Below are 23,597 nucleotides of genomic sequence, written 5' to 3'. Positions count from 1 at the left end.
CACACAAGCTCCATGAAAGTGGGGAGTATGGCCTTCTCTAGTGCCTAGCACAGAACTCTGTTCACAAAGTGTACTTAATAAATGCTAGTTAAGCTGAATTATTCAATCAACAAGCATTTATTAGATACCCACTATATAACGATCACTGGGCTTATTGTGGCTACTCAGAAACACCAGTAGAAGGAAGAGATAAATACTTTGAGTCTGGGGTTGCACTTTCATTTGGGCTCTAGTTCCCAGTTTTTGGCCAGGAACCTGGGATAAATCACTGGCCTGGACTATTATTTAATCCCACTCTGGAAGGAACACTGAGTCTCGAGAATGAAACATTATTACTAATGATGAAACAGTGGCTTTGGAAAAGGCAGGAGTCACCTCAAATGGGGTCATGAAGAGTGGAACAAGACTGGAGGGCAACACACCTTGTGGTAGGGTCCAGCTCTAAAATCATTTGCTTCACTACATCACAGCCCGGTCATCTCTGGATTAAGTAAGTTTTTTGCATCTCTAGAGAGTGAAAGACCCCTCCTTCCTTTGAATAATTATCTATGATCCTCAGGCTAATATGTAATACTTTAGCATATATATTATCCTTCCAATATCTTCAAAATGGGATTTGGTGTGGCTCAATCTGCTACAATACTGTAGCCCTCAAAAACAGGGGAGCACTGAGGCATATTACCTGGGACTATCTGCCCAGTGGTATATCCCATTCATATTCATAGACCTGTAGTCTAAATTCATTTCTAAGGACATGGCCTCTTAATCTCTCCCACCAGGAGTGAGATTTGGTGGAGATTCAGTGATCCTAGATATCATACCTCCATTAAATGGAGTTACACAATAAAACACATATTCTGTTGCCTTTTTCTGAAAGTATTAAGCCTATTAAGGCAGTCTTTTCTACCAGTTATCTCCATTTTCCTTAATGCTTGAAATAATGAGACAAAGATCTGGAGTCTGTTCCAGAATGGTGAAAGCCAGGATACCTGGGCTCCAATCCCAAAGGTGACCTCAGGCAAGTCATTAAACATCTCTGGGACTCAGTTTCCTTATCTGTAAAAGGGGGAGAGGGAACTTAAGTCACAGATTTAGATCTGGAAAATGAACTAATCCAGCTCCTTCAAGAGTTTATAATCTAATGGATTTACATGAATTGATAGAGTAATCAGAGGCAAGTAAATAGTATATGACTACAATCACCACAAAAACAATCAAAAGTTAATGCTGCAAAATTGCAAAGAACAAGCAGAACCCCAAAGAAGACGAGAGAAAATATCTTCACTCCACAGGCGTGGGTTATTGCATATATCTTCAAATTGTTTCATGTACTAAATATTTTTGTTGATGTTTTCTCTTACTCGTCTTTTTCTTTTTAAAACTACATAGGATGGCATGTGGGCAGGGGAGAAGAAAGAGAGAGAGAGATTGGCAGTAATTTTGTAAATATAAAATCAAAACATATCAATGAAATTTCATTATAAAAACAAGAAGAGGAAGGAAGCCAGTATCACTGAGTCACAAAGTAGGTGGTGTTAAGTGTAAGGGGATTAAAAAGGTAGGAAGGGTCAGGTTTGTGAAAGGCTTTAAAAGAGAAAGGACATTATATCTGATGGTGGACAGCCTTTCCAATCGTCTCACTAGTACTCATTACCTCATCCCCATTCCATCTTCTCCAATTTTGGAAGGATAAACAGATCAACATTTTTCCAGTATGGGGTGTGTCAATGTCTTTTAGGAGTAAAGTGCCCCTCCCTTCACACCATTCCACTAAGTGAGTTCTCCCTTAATTAGAATGTAAACTCCTTCAGGGTAGGAATTTGACTGTCTTTGGTATATGGGTTGTTGTAACTGTTGAGCCCAGTCAGACCCCATCTGGGGTTTTCTTGGCAAAGATATTAGAGTTGTTTGCCATTTCCTTCTCCAGCTCATTTTACAGAAGAGGAATTGAGACACACAGCTAGTAAGTGTCTGAGGCTGGATTTGAACTCAGGCCTTCCTGATTTCAGGCCCTGATACTCTGGTCATTGTGCCACCTACGTATGCATATGTAACCCTTAGTAGCTACTGGATACTAAGCTTTCATTCATTCATTCATTCATTCATTCATTCATTCATTCATTCATTCATTCTTTCATTCATTTTTAGCATCACCATTCTCCTAATCACCCTGGCTTATCGCCTCAAAAGCACCTTTGGTTCTCCCCTGTTCTTATACTTTCTGGAATGCAGAACTTGGAATCACAGCACATGTGTTCAAATCCTGGCCCTAACATTTACTACTGTGTGGTCTCAGCTAAGCAATAACATCTCTGATCTTCAGTTAGCTCAGCTATAAAATGAGAGAAAGTAGCTAGGTAGAGCAATGGCTGGAATGTCAGGCCTGGAATCAGGAAGATCTGAGTTCAGTTCTGGCCTCAGACACTTACTAGCTGTGTGACTCTAGTACAAGTCATTGAAATCTGTTTGCCTCAGTTTCATCATCTGTAAAATAAACTGAAAAAAGAAACGGCAAACCACTTGAGTCTGCCAAGAAAACCTAAAATGGGGTCATGAAGAGTTGGAAACAACTGAACAACAACAACCACTGGGTAGTCCCAGGGCTCCAACCATCACAAAAACATGGGGCAGCTAGGTGGTTTCAGTGGCTCGACTCCAAGCCTGGAGTCAGGAAGATTCATCTTCAAAGTTCAAATCTGGTCTAAGACACCTACTAACTGTGTGACCCTTGGGTACAGCACTTAACCCTGTTTGCCTCAGTTTCTCATCTATAAAAATAAGCTGGAGAAGGAAACCACCCCAGCATCTTTGCCAAAGGGGTGGAGTCAGACATGACTAAGAAATGACTGAACACCAATATATGAGGGCTGTACAGAATAATTTATGCACAGCTCTAGATCTGTGATCCTAGTCAGCTGTCAAGTTTTGTCAATCCTTCCTCTTCCCCCTTTATGACTGATCCCCATAGCCACTTTTGTTTAGGCCCTCATGTCTTTTTCCCTTGACAAAAGCAATAGCTTCTGAATTGGTCATTCCTGCCTAGAGTCTTATTAGAATTGTGTGATGAAAAACATACTAAATAGGGAAGACCAATCACATTTGGGATCTACAACCTTTGTGATCTTGGGCAAGTCACTGCCACTCTCTGGACCTTGATTTCCCCATCTGTAAGAGGGGATTGTATCAAATAATCTCTAAGGAATCTTTTAGCTCCTACTTCTATAGTCCTGTTTTGTGATATTCAAGTTATATTTTGTAGCAAACAACACAAAAGAGTTTGTATAAATCCAAAGCATACTGAGAATACACCAGTATCTTATTCTAGCTTTGTTAGATATGGCTTAGGCCAGAGGTTCTTAACCAGAAGCTTTCTGGGGGTCCATGAATTGAAGAGGAGAAAGTACATTATTTTCATATAACTGGCTGACTTTGTAATCCTATGTATTATTTGATACACTTAAAAATTACTCTGAGAAGGGGTTCACCAGACAGCCAAACAAAAAAAGCTAAGGACCCCTGAGGTAGGCTTTGATTCTGAGACCAGGATGAGACTGGATAACTTCTCAAACATTTATTTTGCCCGATGATTCTATTTAGTGAACACTTTCTAGAACTCCAAAGCCAGCCCCAGATTCTTAGGGGCTCTAAATAATCAGAAAGTTGAAATCTTAGGTTACATACACACCCAACTCACTTTTCCTTGGCAACCTAGCTAATCCTTTGGATCAATGCCTTTTCTAAGATCACCCATTATCTTAAGACTATACACATTTCTCCAGTAAAGGCCTACTCAGAATGATTCATTAAGGAGGTGCAATGAATGTGAACCCTCGAGGGCTATGCTCAGGGAGGGGCTAAGAACTCCAATCAGTTCTAAGAAGTTGGAAAGATTTTAAATACAAGTGTGGCCATGCACTGAATGGTCCAGCTGAGTAGGGAGATGCTGAGCATCTCCTTAAGGTTCACCTTAAGATGATGGCTTTTTCCTAGCCATAGCAACTCATGAAATTGCCTACTGAGACATAATCATCATCATCATTCTAATTTACACAGAGTTTTAAGGCTTGAAAAGCACTTATATGTAGGTTATCTTACTTGGTCTTTACAACTAAACCATGGGGGTAAGAGTTATTATCATCCCCATTTTACAGATGAGAAAAGAGATTCAAGTTAAGTGACTTGTTCAAGGTCATAGGACTATTAAATATCTAAAGGAGAATCTCCCTGGCTCCAAGTTCAGCGCTGTCCAGACTGCTATGAAGGAGGTGCATCTGGATTAATGCAATGATACCGCTGCCCCAACTCCACCCTCCCCCCCCAAAATCAGTACTCCCTAAAGCACATATTTATAGGCATGGTATAAGTAAAAAGATCACTAGCCAGAAAATCATTTGACCTGGTTTTGATTCAAGGTTCTTCCACTCTGGGCAAATCCCATCATCTCAGTTTCATCCTATGTAAAATAATAATGAATGAGACTAGATAATTTCTAAAGTCTCCTCTAGATCCAAAATTCTATAATTCTTTGAAATATTTAAATATTAAGAATCAAATATTCCAGTACCATAAACTCTCTGGGACTTGAGTCCCATATTTTTACATCAAAAAAATTTAAATTCAGTTCAAAGGGCTTCATGACTTCAACACAAATGTTTCAATGGAGACTACCAATGTCATTTCTAAGCAAGAATTACTTTTGACGTGAAGACATACAGAATTACAACTAATGAAGAGGAATCAGAGGGCTATTGTTAAGCTGATGAAAGCACTCTCATGACATATACCTGAATCTGAATGTCGCCTGGAAATTGGGAGGGGGGAGGAAGGGAGTGGGCAGCCACTTCTGAGCACTGCTCCCCGTCTTCATCTTCTTTTTCTTTTAATAAGAAGCAGCAGATCCTGAAGTCCAAAAGAATCAATCCATTTCAGTGCCCAGGTGCATAAACATAACTATAAGCTCATTTTTATGCAGCAAATGAAGAACTTATGTGTTAAACCAAAACACAGGAAAAAAACCCAGCAGGAGGACAGGGAATTCAAATCCAGGAGTTAATTGAAAAGGCCCCTTTAAAGTCAAAGAACTAAGTTTGTCCTTATTGCTGAAATTTTACCACTACTACCATGTCATTATAAAAATGACTTCAGGGTTTACGGCAACAATTTACAAAACAACAACAAAATTCTAGTGTTGCTCTCATTCTGACCCCAGATGGAACTGATCATTAAAATGGCTCTGCAAAACTGACCATAGAATATTTCAATAATCATTCTAATGTAAGGACCGTTCATATTTGACATATTGTGCTTCATTACTTTATTGGGGATAAGGGTGTGGTTATGTCATAGAATTTCCATAGCACACTTTTATAATACGTGATGAAAGCTAAGTTACTCTTTCTCACTACAGCACTATATATTCTTCACGACATGATAAATCAACAAGCACTAAGTGCCTACCAGGTGTGCCCAGGCACTGTGCTAAACACCAGGGAACACAAATATAGAAGTGAGACAGACCCTACTCTCAAGGATATTAGTGCTAGACAGGACTTCAACATCATCACACAATTATCTTTACTATTGTAGACTCTTTAGCTAGTCTAATACTAGTCAGCATCAAGGCAGGTCACCCAAAAGGCATACCATGCAATAAAGAATGTTTTCACATTTCTGGAATTGGGGACAAGAGGCCAAGGGTTGATTTTAGATGCTGGGTGGAGGAGTCATTCCAAATTCATTCTGATTGCCACTGTCACTTGCTGTGGTCAATTCATGGGGAAATAGAGACCTCCAGGAGTCAATGTTGTTTTGATAATGCCTCTGGTGAGAAAAGAACCTGTTACTTAATTTGGTCCGAAGTCACCTCTGAACTAGGTCTTGGAGTCACTGTGCTGCTCAGTATGGAGATCAGTATTTCTACTACCTCAAGATCATAGAATTCTTTTTAAAAATGTTTTAACTAAAATTAATTAAATTTACTTAAAGATTTTGGAGGGATTTAGCTGATTAAAGATGCCTCGGTGCTTTTTTAGGGGTGGAGGACTTTACAGGATATTAGAAAATAAAGAGTAAAAGTGCCACAACTCAAAAAAAGTTCAAAATTCAGCCCAGTTGGCATTCTGTACTTGGCTTTAACTAATGTAGGTCACAGTCAATGTTTTCATTTATTTTCAGTCCTGTTACATCAACAACTGCACACTGCCTAGAGTTAAATGGGGTAACACATTGCCTACTACCATGTGTATTGTGTACAATCATGTTGTTGATGATTCAACCAGAGTGAATCAGCTTTGTGCCACGGGACTCAGATACTAAAAGATTGTTAGGATAAATGATTGGGTCGCTCTTAAACAGTGATCAAACCAAAATTCTTAGACCTTGTCTACAAACCCAGTATTTTATAGAATTTACTCCTGATTGTTTTTAAGTACTAAATTTTAAGTGGGCTGAACTCAGGAAAAGCTGTGTTTTGCATGAGAATTTTTTCTAAAAGCAAAAAGTCAGCATTTATCTCAACAACATTACTACATTAGTGAAGAGGCATGTCTGTGTCAGTAGAAATCCAGAATAAAGTAGAGAATTGTGAACTATTGAACCAAAAAGACGACGAGATAATCATAATTACCTAAGTACTCAAATATTTTGGAGAGGGAGGGGGTCTTGAATTAATTTTTTAACTGCCTCAGTTTTTCCCGTTACTTCCATGAGAGCTGAAATATTAAAATGCAGTTTGGTCCCATAGACTACAAAACTACAAAACTCAATGGGAATTGCTGTCCCCATTTATATAATGGAAGACTATATAGCTATTCTCTGAAACAAAAATCCTATTGTTAATTAAAATTCTCCCAGGGATACGGTATGACTACAAATCATGAAATATCAGTCACAAATTACCAAACAGCACAAATCTCAAGTGACCCAAAGGACAATGTCGGGGGGGATGGATGGTGGGGACACATAGGCTGCCACATGCTACCAAAGGTGATTTGCATGAAAGAAGGAGGAGGAAAATAATCCAGAAAATGTGGTTGGAAAAGATGGTGGGTGGGTCAACAAATGGATAGATTCAAGTGCCCCACTGGTACCCTCAAAATGTTCAAAATACCAAAAGGACGTCTCCCTCATATTGAATGGATGGAGGATTTATGAGAAGCCATGGGCAAGAACCACACATGATTAAAAGGCATGAATGCACTGTAATCAATCTATATCACAAATCCACTGAAGGACTGAAGTACCCATTTCCATCCTACTAGGATGAATTAACTAGAACATCTGGGTGAAATATTCTTCTCTGTTCAACGGTAAGATTGAAATTATGGATAGCATTAAAAAAAATAAACACAGCAGAGATGCTCATGTTTTAAAAAAAGAATATGATTGCTCCCTCCTTTTGGCAGAGAAGTGATGACTATAGGTGAAGACTGAGGCATCCTTTGTTGGACCTGGTTAATGTGTGCTTTTTGTACTTTGTTGTGAGGGATGGTTCTACTGGGTGGGCTTAGGAGAGAGTCTCTGGAAGTGGTTGGGGGACAGTCTTTGGGAAATAACAGCAAAGTTTCTTTTTAAAAGAGCATCAATAAAACATTTATTTAAAAAAGAATGTATTTGCCTCTAGGACACAAAGATAGCATAACTTACTCATCTTCAGCTGTTAAACGTCTTGGAGTGGTTTCGCAACAGTAGTAATGAGTTTGGACTGAATCATCTACCCTCTCTTAGCCTTTTTCTTCTTGTGACTACAGTATAATATTAGTCTGTCTACAAGTGGATAGATACGATCATCAAGTATGCTCTGGCAGTGACCACTAAGATGTCAGGGAGTCTTGGAATTATTTTCTGAAGATTTCACAACAAAATAACAGAAGTGGCATAATACACCAAGGACTAATCACACAATCATTTTGAATGCTCCTGAAAATTGTTTTGAAAAGCACAGAGCATTCTATATAAAAAAGGAGGAAGGTCTTATTGGCTTCCATATAATATTTTGCCTAATGACAACTACTGATTCCATTTACATAAAAATCTTCATATTAAATCTGTCAACTGGTTAAGTATTTTAAAAGTTTCCGGGATGGTCTCATATATCTTCCCAATAGCAGTTTATAACTCTATATAGGACTTTTCCCAGAAATTTTCATTCATTTCCTTTTTATTTTGATATTCATCTCTTTATCTTGGAATATCCCTATATCTCTCAATAACTCATAATACACTGTCTAAAACCATAGGATAGATTTTTATGGAGAGCCAAATAGCCCATAGCGTAAGATAACACAAGGGATAGCGTTTGGCACCAGCCATCCCTAAGATAACAGTGTAGTTTATTGCCATGGTGGAAAGGAAGCACTAGTATGTCTACCCAACAGCCAGTCTGAGCTCAATGCAAAAAGAACAAGGTATTCCTTAAGACCATATTTTTCTACTTAACAAATGCAAACAGAAATGTCAAAATCTAAACAATGAAAAGAATTTTTTTAAATAGTGCCTTTGGAAATAAAATACAATAGTTTAGGTATCTAATGAAAGTTTTTCCCCCCCTAAGAGCTTTATAGAAGTCTCTACCTGCCAAAATATAAAAGCTTATTTTTTTTAAGGCTGTACTTACAACCTTTAAACCTTGTACCTACAAAATTGAAGTCTATAACTTTTATAAAATATTCCCTGCCAAAATTACATCTTTTCTTAAGTTGACTTATCCAATAATTACAGGGTGAGAAGGGACCTCACTCAACCTGATCTCCTTCTCTTTAGATAGACCAACCTCTAAACTAAATCAGAGGGGAGGATGTGCTGTTTTTAAAAGATACCTCAAGATGCAAAGTTCATTTCTCTCAGACATTCCAGAGTTTAACTATGCACCCTTCATTTGTGAGTATGCTGCCATCAGCTAACACCAAAATTATGATGCATGCAAGCATTAATGGGGAAAAAGAGGAAATGAGATGTGAAATAAGCAGAATTGAAAGACAAAGGCACCAGCATGCTTAGAGATAGGCTGAATGGGGCAACAGTCTAATGGGATGGGGAACCTGAAGCCTCGAGGCCACATATAGTCCTCTAGGTCCTCAAATGTGGCCCTTTGAATCCAAAATTCACAGAACAAATCTCCTTAATAAAAGGATTTGTCCTATAAAACTTGGACTCAGTCAAAAGGCTGAAACCAAGGACTTAGAAAGCCACATGTGTTCTTGAAGCTTCAGGTTCCCCACCCCTAGACTCTAGAATAAGTAAAGGAGGCATAGTCACGCAGGGCAGGAGTGAGCAGACCATAAGGAAGTGAGATTTAGTTGGCAAATAGTTGCCTAGTGCTCAAGTTTCTTTGCCTAATGCTCTCTCTTCAGCTAATTCAGTTCCCTCTGGGAAGTTTGGGGTCCAACACTGAAATTATGGGTTTGAATTAGTATGAACCCCCCAATTTGCTCCAGCCCAAAAGCTCTCTGGCAAAGCAGGTCATAGGATTCTAAGACTGTGTATGTAGAGCTGGAAGAGACCTTGGACAGGTCTTTGAATCCTCAGTGCCTATTACAGTGTTTGGTACATAGTAGGTGCTTAATAAATGCTTTTTCCCTTCCCTTCCCCTTATGATTGGTAAAAGGAAAATATGGAAGGAGGGGCAGTAAGAAAAGATTTTAAGTTTCAGTAAATGTGTTATAATTTTTAAATGACCAACAATGGTATGTTTTGTACAAATGTCAGGAAAGAAGCTGAACATTATACCTAATGACAACATATCAATTAATACAACCTTTTCCTGGCATTTTCAGTAGTCTTCTAGAGGGAAAGAGTTTGTCCTATTTCCATTTCTGAATATGAAATTGAAGTTAAGATTAAATTTATGCAGTATTCCTATATTAGTGAAAGAATTCTTACAATATAAAACAATTTCCCATCAATTACTCAGACTCATATTTTAAAATGAGAAAGAGGTAAGGGGTGTAGTGGTTAGAACACTGGCCCTGGAGTCAGGAAGACCTGAGTTCAAATTTAGTCTTAGACATTTACTAGCTGTAAGACCCTGGGCAAGTCCCTTAACCTCCATTTGCCTCAGTTTCCTGTAACATAGAATTCATAACAGCACCTACTACAGGGGTTGTTTTGAAATTTAAATGGGATTATATTTATAAAGATTTAGTACATTTGGCACATAATAAATGCTTAATGTGTGCTTCCTCCTTTCCTAAATGGGAGCCTTCCTCCACTTCTATAGCCAGGACCACAAATGCATAACCAGAAAAGTCCCTTGAAGATAGAATTAGTGTTGGCTAGCAGTCTGAGAGCAGAATAGAAACACCAGAAGTTACTGTTCTATCCCATTCCATTCTAATCCTGGTAGGACAGAATAAGTCTTTGCCATAGATTGGTAACAGCCTTCTAACATCATGCTCTGGCACAATGTTCACCTGGCAAGAATTCGGTGGGAATATTCCCAAAGGCTGGTAAATCGTTTTGGAGGGAAGCACCAGTACTGTGTAGGACTGAATGCAGCACTATGTTTAAAAATAACAGTCCCTGTCTGTGCTCCGACCTACACTAACCACTCACCTCAGAAAACCTCTGCCCTGCTTAGTGCTCAAGATTGCTGGCAGCTGCCACATGCTCTGTGATTGCTAACAGTTACCACCTCCAGCTGTCAGAAAGGCATCCATGTACAAATATCATGAATAATCTCTTCCAATTCCCCAAGACCCATGCTACAGCCTGGTTGCCTCTGTTTCATGTATGGTCCCCTGGGCTGACCAGGAGACACCCAAGATAAAATTCTGGGTCCAAACATAAACCAGTGAACTCGAAGTGCTTTCTACTTTTTTAAACTCTACATTTGCTCACTCAGTTCAATAAAAATGGAAGTGCAGCAGCTGTTGAATGAGAGGATCCCTATAAATCCCTTACAGATGTTTGCTAACTTTGGATAAGAGCTTTATTATCTACAAGTCATTAATTACCCATTAACAAGTAACTAGGAGACACTGGTAGCAACCTTAGGACTTCCCAGCCAAAGCTAGAGTAGAATGATGTATTTAATACCAGGAAATAAAAAATGCTAAGATGATTCTCTGATGATGCCTCAATCCTCCCCCACCCCAGTTCTGTGATATTTTACTCATACCGTATAAAAACAGGTCAAATTCCATTAGAGGGAACTCAATGGCCCTTCAATGATGATAGTATGCTTGCATTCAGAACCTTTAATTTCTTTGGTGTGGGGCACTCCCTGTAAGGAAACTGCTTCTATCAATGTATTTCTTCAACTGCTCTAGTCAGAATTGCTTGTGGTACTAAGGTGATGCAGTCTTCCCCAAGGCCAGAAGTAGGGACTTGTCAGGTCTTTCAGACTCCTGCTGGAGATCTGTGGTAGTCAGTTGGTCTCAAATACCACTCGAAATAAATTGGTCATCAGTTGGAACTTTAGCATTTTATAATAGGGCCCCATAATATAAGAGAAGTCATGTAGTTGCAGCCTAGTAGAAAGTAAATTCAAATTATGGAAATCCAGATTCTCCAAACGTAATTGCTCTTGGCTAAAATAGATTTCCTGTGAGATAGTTTCTATATAGCAAACTCCTGTAAGGTACTTAAAGGCATTTGATTCAGGAGCACACCAACCAGGGAAAGACACCCTGCACAGAGTTTTTCTGAGACTGGATGTTATAAAAGGATTGGATCTGTAATAAATGTGGGAAGAGGCTGAGACTCTGACATATAAAAGTTTATTGATTCAGTGAAGTTTAATATGTAGAACAGAGAAGGGAAGAAATCCATGTTAAGGTGAAAGGTACCTGAGAGGAAAAACAAAGCAGGGCCTGTTTTTTGGAAAGGTAAGGAAAAATCTTTGTTATAGCTGGCAATTATATAGCACTTTTACATTTTGCAAAGTTATATAAATTCATACACATATATAAACATATATGTGTAGATGTATCTATATACACATACATATATATACATGTACATGCATACACACACATGTAATGTCATTCTCACAAAAACCTTTGTGGTAGATGGAAGGTTTCAGTTTCCTCATCCTTAGAATTGGGAGGCGGGGGGGAGAAGAACCAGATGGCCTCTAAGGTCTCTTCCAGCCCTATATCTAGAACTAATTGACCTCAAAACTCAATTGCAATTCTAAATCTCTGATCCTATGAGCACCATTTTGTAGATGGAGGGAATGGACATTCAGGAAAGGCTCAGTGATCTGTCTGAAGTCAAACATCTATTAAGTGACAGAGGTAGAATTTAAAACCAGGTCTCCCTGACTTCATTCTCATAGTTTATCCTTGCTGCATCTTAGGGAATTATACTTGAAAATCCTTTTTTTAACAGATCTTTTATTTACATAGATTCACATTTATATCCTACCTCAAATTACATTACATCCCTCCCCCCCACACACACACACATTAGAGTAACACACAGAAACAGCAAGAAATAGAATGACCAGTCTGTAAGGTAGCTGTTCAAAACTGTCTTCCAGAATTCCACTGCATTCTGCTCTCCAATAAGGCTGAAATTCCTCAAGGTCAGGGCTGTTTGTTGATGTGCAAAAGACCATACACTTTACAAGTTTCCTACATATTCATTAGCTAAAAGATTAAATCTGAGGTTAAGAAAAAAGATGCTGTTCTAGTCTCTCCCTCCCATCAGCCAATTCAACGTGGGGAAGAGGGCTAGTCTTGAGTTCTCACTTCCTGGGGAAGACAGAGGCTTGCCAATTATATCTCCAAGAATTAGGCAGCACTTTGTGAAACTTCATCACTGAGGAAGCTAAAACACCCCCAAATGCCCATATTCTTTCTGGGTACTTCGGTGGAAGCTTTGCGTGGTTGTACAGCTAAACATGGCAGAGGGTTCATTACAACAGCAGAAAAGTAAACCAAAAAAGACCATAGAAGTTCATGGAGCAGAATTTCCAACTATAACTCTGATTAATGACAGCATGAACCCAGAACATATCACCTTAACATTCAGATTTACAGTGCCTTCTTTAACATATAAGTTCTAAAAGATTAAAGCTATTTTTGCTGCTGCCATCATCACCACTACCACCACTACCTAATAAAAATGAACATTTAAGTTCCTATGGTATTTTATAGTTGCAAAGCATTTTCATATACAATATATTTCCTCACAAAAGCATTAAAATCTATCAGTCCGTACCAAGTATTTAGTTGGGGTCTATTATACGTATAGCACTATGCTAGGTGTTGGGGATACAAGTGTAAAGAATGAAACAATCCTTACTTACAAAGAACCTATGTTCTTATACAAGGATTATTATTATCCCCTAAAATATGAGAGGTTATATGACTCTCAAAGCCACACAGCTAATAAATGGAAGCACAAGGACTCAAACCCAGGCCTTCTGACTCCTGACCTCATCCTCTTGACACTTTTTATTCTGTCTTGGCACCTAGACCTCTTTGCTGTGATCTGAGACATAACTAGAAGGCTTTTCAGCTAGGAGACTGACCCTAGAGTGAAGATCAGGCAGGAGAATTACATTATATAGACTGAGGCAAGGCTCAGGGATAACATGGGCTTAGCCCATGTTAGCATCTTGGGGGAAAACCCCAAGTAACCCACCCGAGTTTAGGCTTTGGGATAAACACGGAGGTATAAATAAGAACAAAGAATTAAGAAGTCAGGAATTTCAGAACTACTTTCTTTTTTACTCCTAAGCTGTCTGTATTATACTTCTCAAAAAACCCTAAAGTATATGAAGATCCTTGCTATAATGCTGTAGAATATTCCACTCACTGAAATTACCCTACACCCCACTGGATATTACATCACTGGATCTGTAGTATTGTAACAGCAATGTATGCAACCATGAGAAAAACATGAGCAGGAGGATCAGATCACAGGTCATAGGATTCATCCTCCTACTTAGAATGACCTCAGTAGAAACTAAATCACAGTTGGGGAACGTGCGGCTTGGAAGCCACATGTGGGCCTCTAGGTCCTCAAGTACAGACCTTTGAGCCTCAAGGCCAAAGATTCCCCACCCCTGAACTAGAGGGTTTCCCTGCTGCAAGCTTTTTCCTACTCCAATCCACCCTCCACTCAGCTGCCAAAGGGAGCTTCCTAAGTTCCGTCTACTCAATAAAATCTACTGGCCTCCTATTACCACCAGGCTCAAATGTACAATTCAAATATGCAATTCTACTTGGTTTTTAAAGCCCTTAACAACCTTTTTCCTTCCTACCTTTCCAGTCTTGACTCCATATCTCCACAGACTCAGTGATCCACCCAGATGACACTCCATCTTTCTATTCCATGCCTTGACACCGACAGTCCCCAAGGCCTGGGATGCTCTTCCTCCTGACCTCTGCCTAAATAAGGGCTTCCCTTCAAGACTGAGCTCAAACCTGAACAGGGCTGCCTTCTGAGATCACCCTTCATTTACACTGTACCAATCCCATATGTACATAGTCATTTACATGTTCTTCCCCGCCTCCCATTGGAATGTAAATTCCTTCAAGGCAGGAATCTTGTTTTTACTTTTGTTTTTAACAGAAGTGCTTTAATACAGGATCTGGTACACATTAAGAACTTAATAAATGCTTGTTGACTAAGCAACCACAGATTCTTTCCCAGGCAAGTACTAGCCATTAATAGGTAGAATTCAACTACCAAACTGAAGATCTATAGAGCTGTGGTGCTGACCTTGTTGTATGCCTGTGAACATGGACAATCTACCAGTGCCATGCCAGAAAACTGAATCGCTTCCCTTTGAACTGTCTTAGGAAGATTCTGAGGATCACCTGGCAGGATAAGGTACCAGACACTGAGGTCCTTGCTCAAGCTGAACTGCCAACCATTCAAACTATGCTTCAGAGAACATAACTCCAATGGGCTGGCCACGTAGTTTGAATGCAAAATGTACACTTGCCAAAAAGACTATTTTATGGAGAACTCACATGGGGCAGGCAATCACATGGTGGTCAGCAGAAGTGATACAAGGACACCATCAAGGTCTCTCTCAAGAACTTTGGATTTGACTGTGCACCATGGGAGACACTGGCACAGGACCATGCCCACATCAGAAAGGGTGCTGTGCTCTACAAGCAAAGCAGAATTGAAACAGCACAAAGTAAATGTAGCATGCGCAAATTTGGAGTATTCACCCCAAATATTCACATGGACTATCTGTGCCTAATCCGTGGTAGAGCATTCGGAGCTCTTATTGGTCTGATCAGCCACAGTTGGAGGAATTTCATTTTCTCATGGTGATGTTATTTTTGTTGTCTTCAAGAACGAAGGACAACAACCAACCAACCAACCAAATAAGTATGTAAACCCCTCACCTCACAGTCCCTCCCCTGGGATAGAACGTGGCCCTTCCATGTGTACTCAGGTCCATATCATTCAGCACCTAAAGATACCAATGATGGAAAGCTATGACCCTAGAAGAGAAGCTTCCATAACACCAAATGGATCTAGACATTTGGGGTAAGAGTATTTGGGGGGCTTAGATTATAGGAGCACAGATTTAGAATCATTGTGTCACAGACTTAGAGCAGGTGGGAGGAGACCTTAAATGACATCTAGACCAATCCCTTCCTTTTACAGAAGGAGAAAGTGAGGCCTAGAGAGATTAAGTGACTTCATAATATAGAACCATTTGCTTTGCTTCCTCACAGGAGGCAAACAACAGGTAGTTACATCATCTCCTATTGTTCCTGCCATGGGAATGCCTCAGTTGCCTCATCCTGGAGGGGAGGCAAAGACACCCAGGCAGACAGGTTAGCTATCTCTGAGAAAGCCTGATGTTTCCTCTGGAATCTAAAAACAAACAAAGAACATTTTAATTCTCCCAGTAAAATGTAAGCTTCTCAAGGAAAGGAATTGTTTTATTTTGTATTTGCAGTCCTAGTACCTAGAATATAGTTGTCTTCTTTGTTTGTCCTTTGTTTTCAAAGAGGACCAATGACATTGTTAGATAACAGTTTAACTCAATAATGAATTGGATTTAAATGAGGCAGAGACGTACAAAACCATCAGCCTCACTCTCTCTTCCAGAGTCATTAATGTCCAGTGGCAAAACAAAAGTCAGGACGACTGGTGATGACCTTCGATGCAGCAGATAACCTTGGCATTTTTGATTCCTGACCAAGCTTTAAGCACTCCACAGTGGCTGCTTCAGTTGCCTTTATGCTGTTGGAACAAATTGTTCTCATCTGCCCATTGTGCCACAGGAAGTCTTCACATGCTTGGGGTAACATTCTTCTAATTCACTAGGTCTGAGGTCTGCTGCTGACCCTCAACCTGGTTTAGCCCATCTGCCTAGCCAGTTTTACCAAAGTGTGCTATGAAGGATCCCTACCCTGGCTTACCAGATTTATAAATCATCAGTTTTGTGCTGCTTCATGCTATTATTTTTTATCAAAAAAGTAATGATCAAAGTAGCTAAACATAGCACATTAAAGAGTAAAACAGAAAATCTTTACTGAGCATACTTATCAAAGAAAGAAATACTTAAGTATAATTTGATATCTTTCATTCTAATTATTTAATATTACTTTTCAAAATTTAATCGTATGTGTAGTCTTATTAGAATGTTCTATTCCAATTTATCCTATTCCCCATGGTATGGAATCCCATACCTTCCTAGGATCCGCGTATGACTGGGCAGCTTATCTGTCCCTCAGCACCCAGAGCTTTGACGATTGAGCTAAAAGTCCTCTTCCAAACTAGTCAAAGAGAGGGTGCTAAGCTGCTGCTTTTCAAAGTCAAGTAAACCCCACAAACCCCGAGTTCCTGCTTGCTTTCTCCTACACAGTTGAAGAAAAAAATTAGGGCCCACAGCTACATCTCTAAATGCGAAATATACAATGACTCCTTGACTTGGTTCTCTGCAATAAGAAGGAAATATCCTTCAAGTTTGCCTCTGTAATTTTAAAAAGTGAAATAGTTTTTCTCCCAGCAGCCTGCTAGTCTGGAGCTATTAGCTAGCCATAATTTGTGATATTATGATGTTATAATATATGATATGATACTTTTTCTTATTTGCAACTTATACCCATCCCCTCAGATACAAACCCTTCCAGAAAGAGTCAAAAAGTGCCCCTATTCCATATGCAGAACAGAATCACTGAAGGAAAGGGAATGATACTCTTTAGCACACTCCTCTTTTCAGATGAGTATCATGGGGAAAAGACAGTTCCATCTAGAAGATTTCATAATCACATGAGTCTGAATATAACTTTTTTGTAGAATAAGGGATACCTGTAGTTTTCAGGTCTATACAGGCTCATTTCAGAAGTCATCCCCATAGGAATCTCCTTAGTAGAAATGTACCAAAAGGGGAAAATAAACCTATTACTATAATGAAAGGGAGGGCTGAAGAATATGACTCAAAAAGAGTTACTGGACTTGAAATGAGAGGACCTGAGTTCAAAACATGATACCTTCACATGCATAATGTTCTTGACCTAGGAGAGAGGACCAGGTTGAAGACAATGATATGTCAGTTTTAAAGATAAAGAAATTATAACTATAAGAGACTTAGACAGCAGAATCACTGTCAGAGAAACTTTCTAAGGGAACCACTGCTTTTCCATTAACCATTTCTGCTTGCTCATCAGTCTTTCTTCCCCTATTACGAATGTTCTCTTCAGGGTGACCCTCAACTTCCTACTCCTTACAGAGACAGACAGACAGACAGACAGACAGACAGACAGACACACACACACACACACACACACACACACCCATAGGCATAAACCCTATCTGTACCTTCATCTCAGGTCCCATTCACCACTCCATTGTGACCTTCTGAGTCACTGTTCCATTAATTAAATTTCTTTCAATTCAACAAATATTCACTAAGCAACTCAATTCAATTCAAATACTTATGAGGTTCACATCTCACCATGTACTGAAATATACCTTTATCATTATCTTCTGTGATTTCTATGTAACTTTTGATCCTTTGATCACCCCCCCATCTTTAGGGACACTCTCTTTTCCATCAGCTTCTGGGAAATAAACATTCCTCGTACTTTTCTGGTTGCTCCGTCTGTCTGCTCTGCTCTTCATCCTCCTCGAATTCCTTAAATCAAGGATGTCTCCAAGTTCTGTCCTGGGCCCTTTAGGTTCTATTCCTTGGTAGTTTTATCTACTCTTATGACTTTGATTTTCAACTTTATATAGAAGATTCCAAAATGGATATGGCCACCCCATCCCCCACAGTTCTAGCCCCATATTTCCATCTGCCAGCTGAATATATACATAAACACTGCTTTACACTCAACATGTCCAAAATTAAATTTTTTGTTTTCTCCCCCAAACCTGTCCTTTCCCCAGTATCTTTATTTTTGATGGCACCACCATCCTCCTAGCCACTAGGGAGACTCTGGAATCATAGAAGATGACTTCTATTCCTGGCTCTGCCACTTAATACTTGTGTGAACTTGGGCAAGTCACCTAAAAAAATCTCTTTGGGCCTCAGTTTCCTCATCTGTAAAATGAAGAGGTTGGCCTAGATGACATTTAAAATCTCCCCCAGCTCTAAATCTGACACAATTATTTTAAATCTATGCTTCTATCATCTAAATTAAGTCCCTCAAATACTCTTACCCTAAATGCCCAGATGGTGCCCAAACATCACAGATACAATTAATTCTCATTTGCCGACATGAATAATCAGAAACTATTAGTGCAGATAATTCAGTAGATAATCCAAAAAATAATTTCTATTTAGCTTTACAAAGGCATCATATAATTATTTTGCTAGCAGGATTATACAGAAATAGTTTGTAGTCCCTTCAATCACCCACTCACCATGCTGAATGGCTGAAGGAAACTGACATACACACAATACAGTAATACTAATAGTAAGAGCTAATTTATACAATGCTTACTATGTGCCAGACATTGTGCTAAGCATTACAACTATTATCTTATTCGATTCTCACAACAACCCTGGGAGGTAGGTACTATTATTATCCTCATTTTACACATGAAGAAACCGAGGAAAACAGAGGTTAAGTGACTTGCCCAGTATCACAGAGTTAATAAATATCTGAGGCCAGATTTGAACTCAGGTCTTCCTAACTCCAAGTCCAGTACTCTGTCCACTGTTTCACCAAGTTGCCCGGTGTGTGGCTGTGTGTATATGTAGATGTACATATACATGTATACACACATGTATAAGACATATGTGTACAGGTATACGTATGTGTATGCCTCTTTGTGCATACACACATACACACACACACACACACACACACACACACACACACACACAAAGCCACAAATAGATTAGCAGCTTTATAATTGAGCTAACTTTAGCACAAGTAGAGCAGTGTAATTTCTGTAATTATATCTGTCACAGAGTCACATCTAATTTTAATATATGCATAAGAAACAAATTGTATGAGTGTTCCTTCAAGGTTATATATTGATCTATCTAGTCAGATGCTTTTTATGTATCAATAAACCAGGGAAACACTGGGACTTGACATTGTCTCTAACTTAGCTATTCACATGTCCAGAAAAATGTGATCTGCTATAGAAAAATTCAAGAGAATGTTAGCTTCTCATGTTGTGATCGAGGAAACTTTCAGGGCACACAGAGCATTCTCAAAGACTTTATAGATAGGAGAAAAGCAGCCCTCTAAGTAGGAGTGGGTGTCTTTTTCTTTTTTGAGTAAAAGCATTATCTGTGATCCTTTCCCTTCATTTGGAACCTTCTCAGCACAATTAAGAATCAGTCCCTAAGTGCCTTTAAAATTGTGTTGCTACCAGAAGAGACTCTATCCCCTATGTTTCCACAGGTCTAGATGTTCTTCCCTTTTTCTTCTTCTTACATCAATCAATCAAACAAGTGAGTATTTATTAAGGGCCTACTATGTGGCAGGTATGGTGACATCAAGACACCAGGGCATAAGAACCCAAATGTGGTGGTTCCACTATGACGAGGAGAAGAATGCAGCTCTACAAAAAAGATTGGCAGATTTTTTATATTCCTCATCTGTTTGATATTCCCCTTCCTTAGAATTGGGTCTTATACGAATCTCTTTTTGTTACCCAGTCATTTTTCAGTCATGTCAGACTGTTGGTGATCCCATTTGGGTTTTCTTAGCAGATACTGAAGTGGTTTGCCATTTCCTTTTCCAGCTTATTTTACACGAGGAAACTGAAGCAAATACTATTAAAAATGCGATCTGCCCAGGTTCACACAGCTAGAAAAGGTCTGAGGTCAGATTCAAGCTCAGGAAGATGAGTCTTCCTGACTCCAGGTCCAACACTCTACCCACTGCAGCATCTCTCTGCCCCATGCCAGTCTCTAGCTAGGTTCATAATTGCTCATTAAGTGACATCAAGGATTGATATCAAGCAAGTTAGAAATAGTAGACCTATACCTAAGGTGTTTGTCAGGATTATGCAAGCAGACTTACACAGACTCGCAAAGAAAGGGAATCTCTATGCATTATAACATTCACCCAATGTTTTCATACAAATGGATATCAAACCCTGAAATACTATAAAGCTTTGTTGGTGATATGCAGTACATGATAATGGCAAAGGAACCAGTCTACCCATTTACACTTAAAAACAGTGGCTCAGCAGCAGCAATATTGTACAATGATCAACTGTGAATGACTTGACTATTCTCAGCAACACAATGGTCCAAGAGAACTCCAAAGGACTCATGAAGAAAAATGCTATTCACTTCCAGAGAAAGAACAGTTCAAAGTTGTATTTTTCACTTTAAAATTTTTTGTTTCCTTTTTTTGGGGCTGTGTCTTTTTTCACAACATCACTAATATGGAAATAAGTTTTGCATGACTGCACATGTATAACCTGTATCAAACTGCTTACCATCTCAGGGAGGGGGAAGAAAAAGGAGGGAAAGAATTTGGAACTCAAAACTTTAAAAAATGAATGTTAAAAATTGTCTTTACATGTAATTAGGAAAAAAGTAAAATATTATTTTTAGAACAGAGTGGTTGAAAAAGCCTAAAGCCTGGCAGATAACGTGTCAACTCAGTCTATCAATACGCATTTATGGACAGTAAGCTGTCAGAATAGAACAGAAAATAGAATTCACCTTGGATCATAGTTGAGAACTTGTGTTGTGCTTTCAATAATTTGAAACTGTCCCCAAAGTTCATCCTTTCAACACTAATATTCTCCCAGTTATGATGGAACTCTATGACCTCAGGAGAATCAAAATTACAAATAACTCAGGAAGCAAGGAAAAGACACATGATATAACAAAGGAGGCTGAATCACACTGCCAAGATGTACAAAAAGTGATCTAAAAGACTTTCCTAAGGACATGTAGGCAAGAACAGGAGATCAACTGGTCAGTGAGAACAAGAGATATCAGATGACTAACTGAAATGGTACTCTGGTTCCCCTGAGATCTAGTGCCTTGTGCATAGTAAGCACTTAATCACTGTATCCTGGAAATTTTTTAAAAATGAGAAGAGATTTTTTAATCCACCTGTTGACTCCTCTCTGGAGGATTTATGGAAAACTTGGACAAGAACTACATGAGATGAAAAGGCATCAAGGGGTTGCAATCTGCCTTGGAGGGGACGCCCACGCCAACAAAATCAATCACAATAGCAAAGCATCGGAGGTTCAGCCAAAGTCAGCACAAGGATAGGCAGCACTGCTCAGCGCTTAAAGCTCCACTTGTAATCTATGGTGTGCTGTCTCAAAATTTCATTTGTAGAAAAACAGTCATTTTTAAGCAAACCCGGCAAGTTAAGATTGGAATGCAAAAGACGGATAAATTATCGGGTGAATAGTCTCTTTTCAAAAGAATTCACCATAAGGTTCTCTGAATACCAAAGCGTCCTATTTTCAAAACTCGATTCAATTGACAAAAATTTGTTTTCTACATAACTTTTCAAAAGTACAAGTGTTCATGTTTCACCATTCTAGGTTTTTCCCCATTGCTTTTCTAATTGTACTGAAAACATCCTTACTTTTAACTTTCTGGAAGGTAATTTGTCCAATTATCAGTATCCCCCATTGCAAAAGCAACCTAAATACACTCCAACGGTCCTCTGGCACATGGCACATTGCCCATCTACCAATGTAAGCTGCTTAAATGAAACTTTATGAGCTCATTGTTCATCCCTCCAAAATCATAGAATTCTTAGGCTAGAAGAGACCATAGGCATAATCTAGATCAATGAAATCATTTCACAATAAAAGATACTAAGGCATAGAAGGGTCAGATGACTTGATGAGGGTTCACATAGTTAGTGTCTGAGGCTGGATCTGAACCTAGGTCTTCCTGATTCCAGGTCCAGTCCTCTATCCACTGTACCACTTAGCTACCTCAGTACAACCATGTAATCTCATTTGATACATCCTGGTGCTCAGGCTCATGTAAGGGGAGCACATCTTTTATCATAACTCAAAACAAGAATAAAGTTTTTCAATATTATGAGGCAGAGAATTCTATTGCTCAGAAAGGTCTAATTACATATAAAAATCACTGTGAAGCCCAGTAGAACCAAATTCTTCATCCAAATTCTTGATCCTCTTTAAAAAAAATCAAAATGCCAAAAATACTTAAAACCAAATAGAAATAGTTTTGACTTACTTGCTACTGGGCCGTTTCTGCAGGGCTTTGTCAAGGATGAGGGATGGAGCGCTCCTTCTCCTCTCCGCTAGTGTTTTCATTTTCTGGAAAGAAACAAAAACAAAGTGAGTGCCACAGAGACTGCAAACTAGTAAGTAAATGTGCCTTTGCAATTCAATTCAGCACTATTTTAGGGACCCCTTCTATGTGCTCCTAGGGCAGCTGGGAGCTCAGTGGATAGACCACCAGGCCTAGAGTTAGAACTCATCTTCCTGAGTTCAAATCAAGCTTGAGGCCTGTGACCCAAGGCAAATCACTTAACCCTGTTTACCTCAGTTTCCTCATCTGTAAAATGGGCTAGAGAAGGAAAAAAGGCAAACTACTCCAGTAGCTTTGCCAAGAAAACAAATGAGGTCATGCAGAGTTGGGCACAAGTGAAAAAACTGAACAACAGATGTGCTCATAACTGGACTAGAGGTTCCAGGATAGTGGAAGCCCTTTAAGAACTTACAGCCTAACTTAAAAACCAACCATGATCCCCAAGGACCAATGAGGAAGTATGCTTCCCACCTCCTGACTGAGAACTGATGGACTCAGGGTGATAAATGAAACAATTTTTTTAAAAACATGGCCAATGTGGAAATTTGTTTTAATTGACTCTGCACATTTGTTACAAGAATGTTGGTTTTTTTTTTTTTAATGGGAGGCAGTGGGAGAAAATAAATGCTTTTTAACTGAAGATATGTATATATATATATATATATGTATATATATATATATACACATATATACCCACATATATGTATATATATATATACATATATATACTCACATATAGCTTATATTCTAGTTGAGACTTCAAAAAACTAACAAAAATCACAAAATATGTGGGAGTGGGACTGAGGGTAGATGGGGAACATTGCTGATAGGGGCAAAGGCAAAAGATGTGAAATACTATAAAAGGTCAAAAGAACAAAGCTGGGACTTGTAGGGTGGATAGAGTACAAGGGGAAAAATAAAAAAAAAAGACATTATGGGG

General features: G+C 39.0%; 1 protein-coding gene across 3 annotated transcripts in view; it reads right to left on the bottom strand.

Annotated features, from left to right (window-relative positions):
• Nucleotides 1-23,597, bottom strand: part of ARHGAP20 (Rho GTPase activating protein 20) — a 165,383-nt gene that overhangs the window by 124,014 nt on the left and 17,772 nt on the right. For all 3 annotated transcript variants that reach the window (XM_072611160.1, XM_072611161.1, XM_072611162.1), the window contains one exon: nt 22,580-22,662. In XM_072611160.1, the coding sequence (XP_072467261.1) occupies nt 22,580-22,662 (83 nt within the window). The remainder of the gene's footprint in view (nt 1-22,579; nt 22,663-23,597) is intronic.

The sequence above is a fragment of the Notamacropus eugenii genome, chromosome 5, assembly GCF_028372415.1.
Source record: "Notamacropus eugenii isolate mMacEug1 chromosome 5, mMacEug1.pri_v2, whole genome shotgun sequence".
NCBI classification, from domain to species: domain Eukaryota; kingdom Metazoa; phylum Chordata; class Mammalia; order Diprotodontia; family Macropodidae; genus Notamacropus; species Notamacropus eugenii.
Note: the sequence above shows the minus strand (reverse complement) of the source record. Positions and strands in the feature narration are given on the sequence as shown.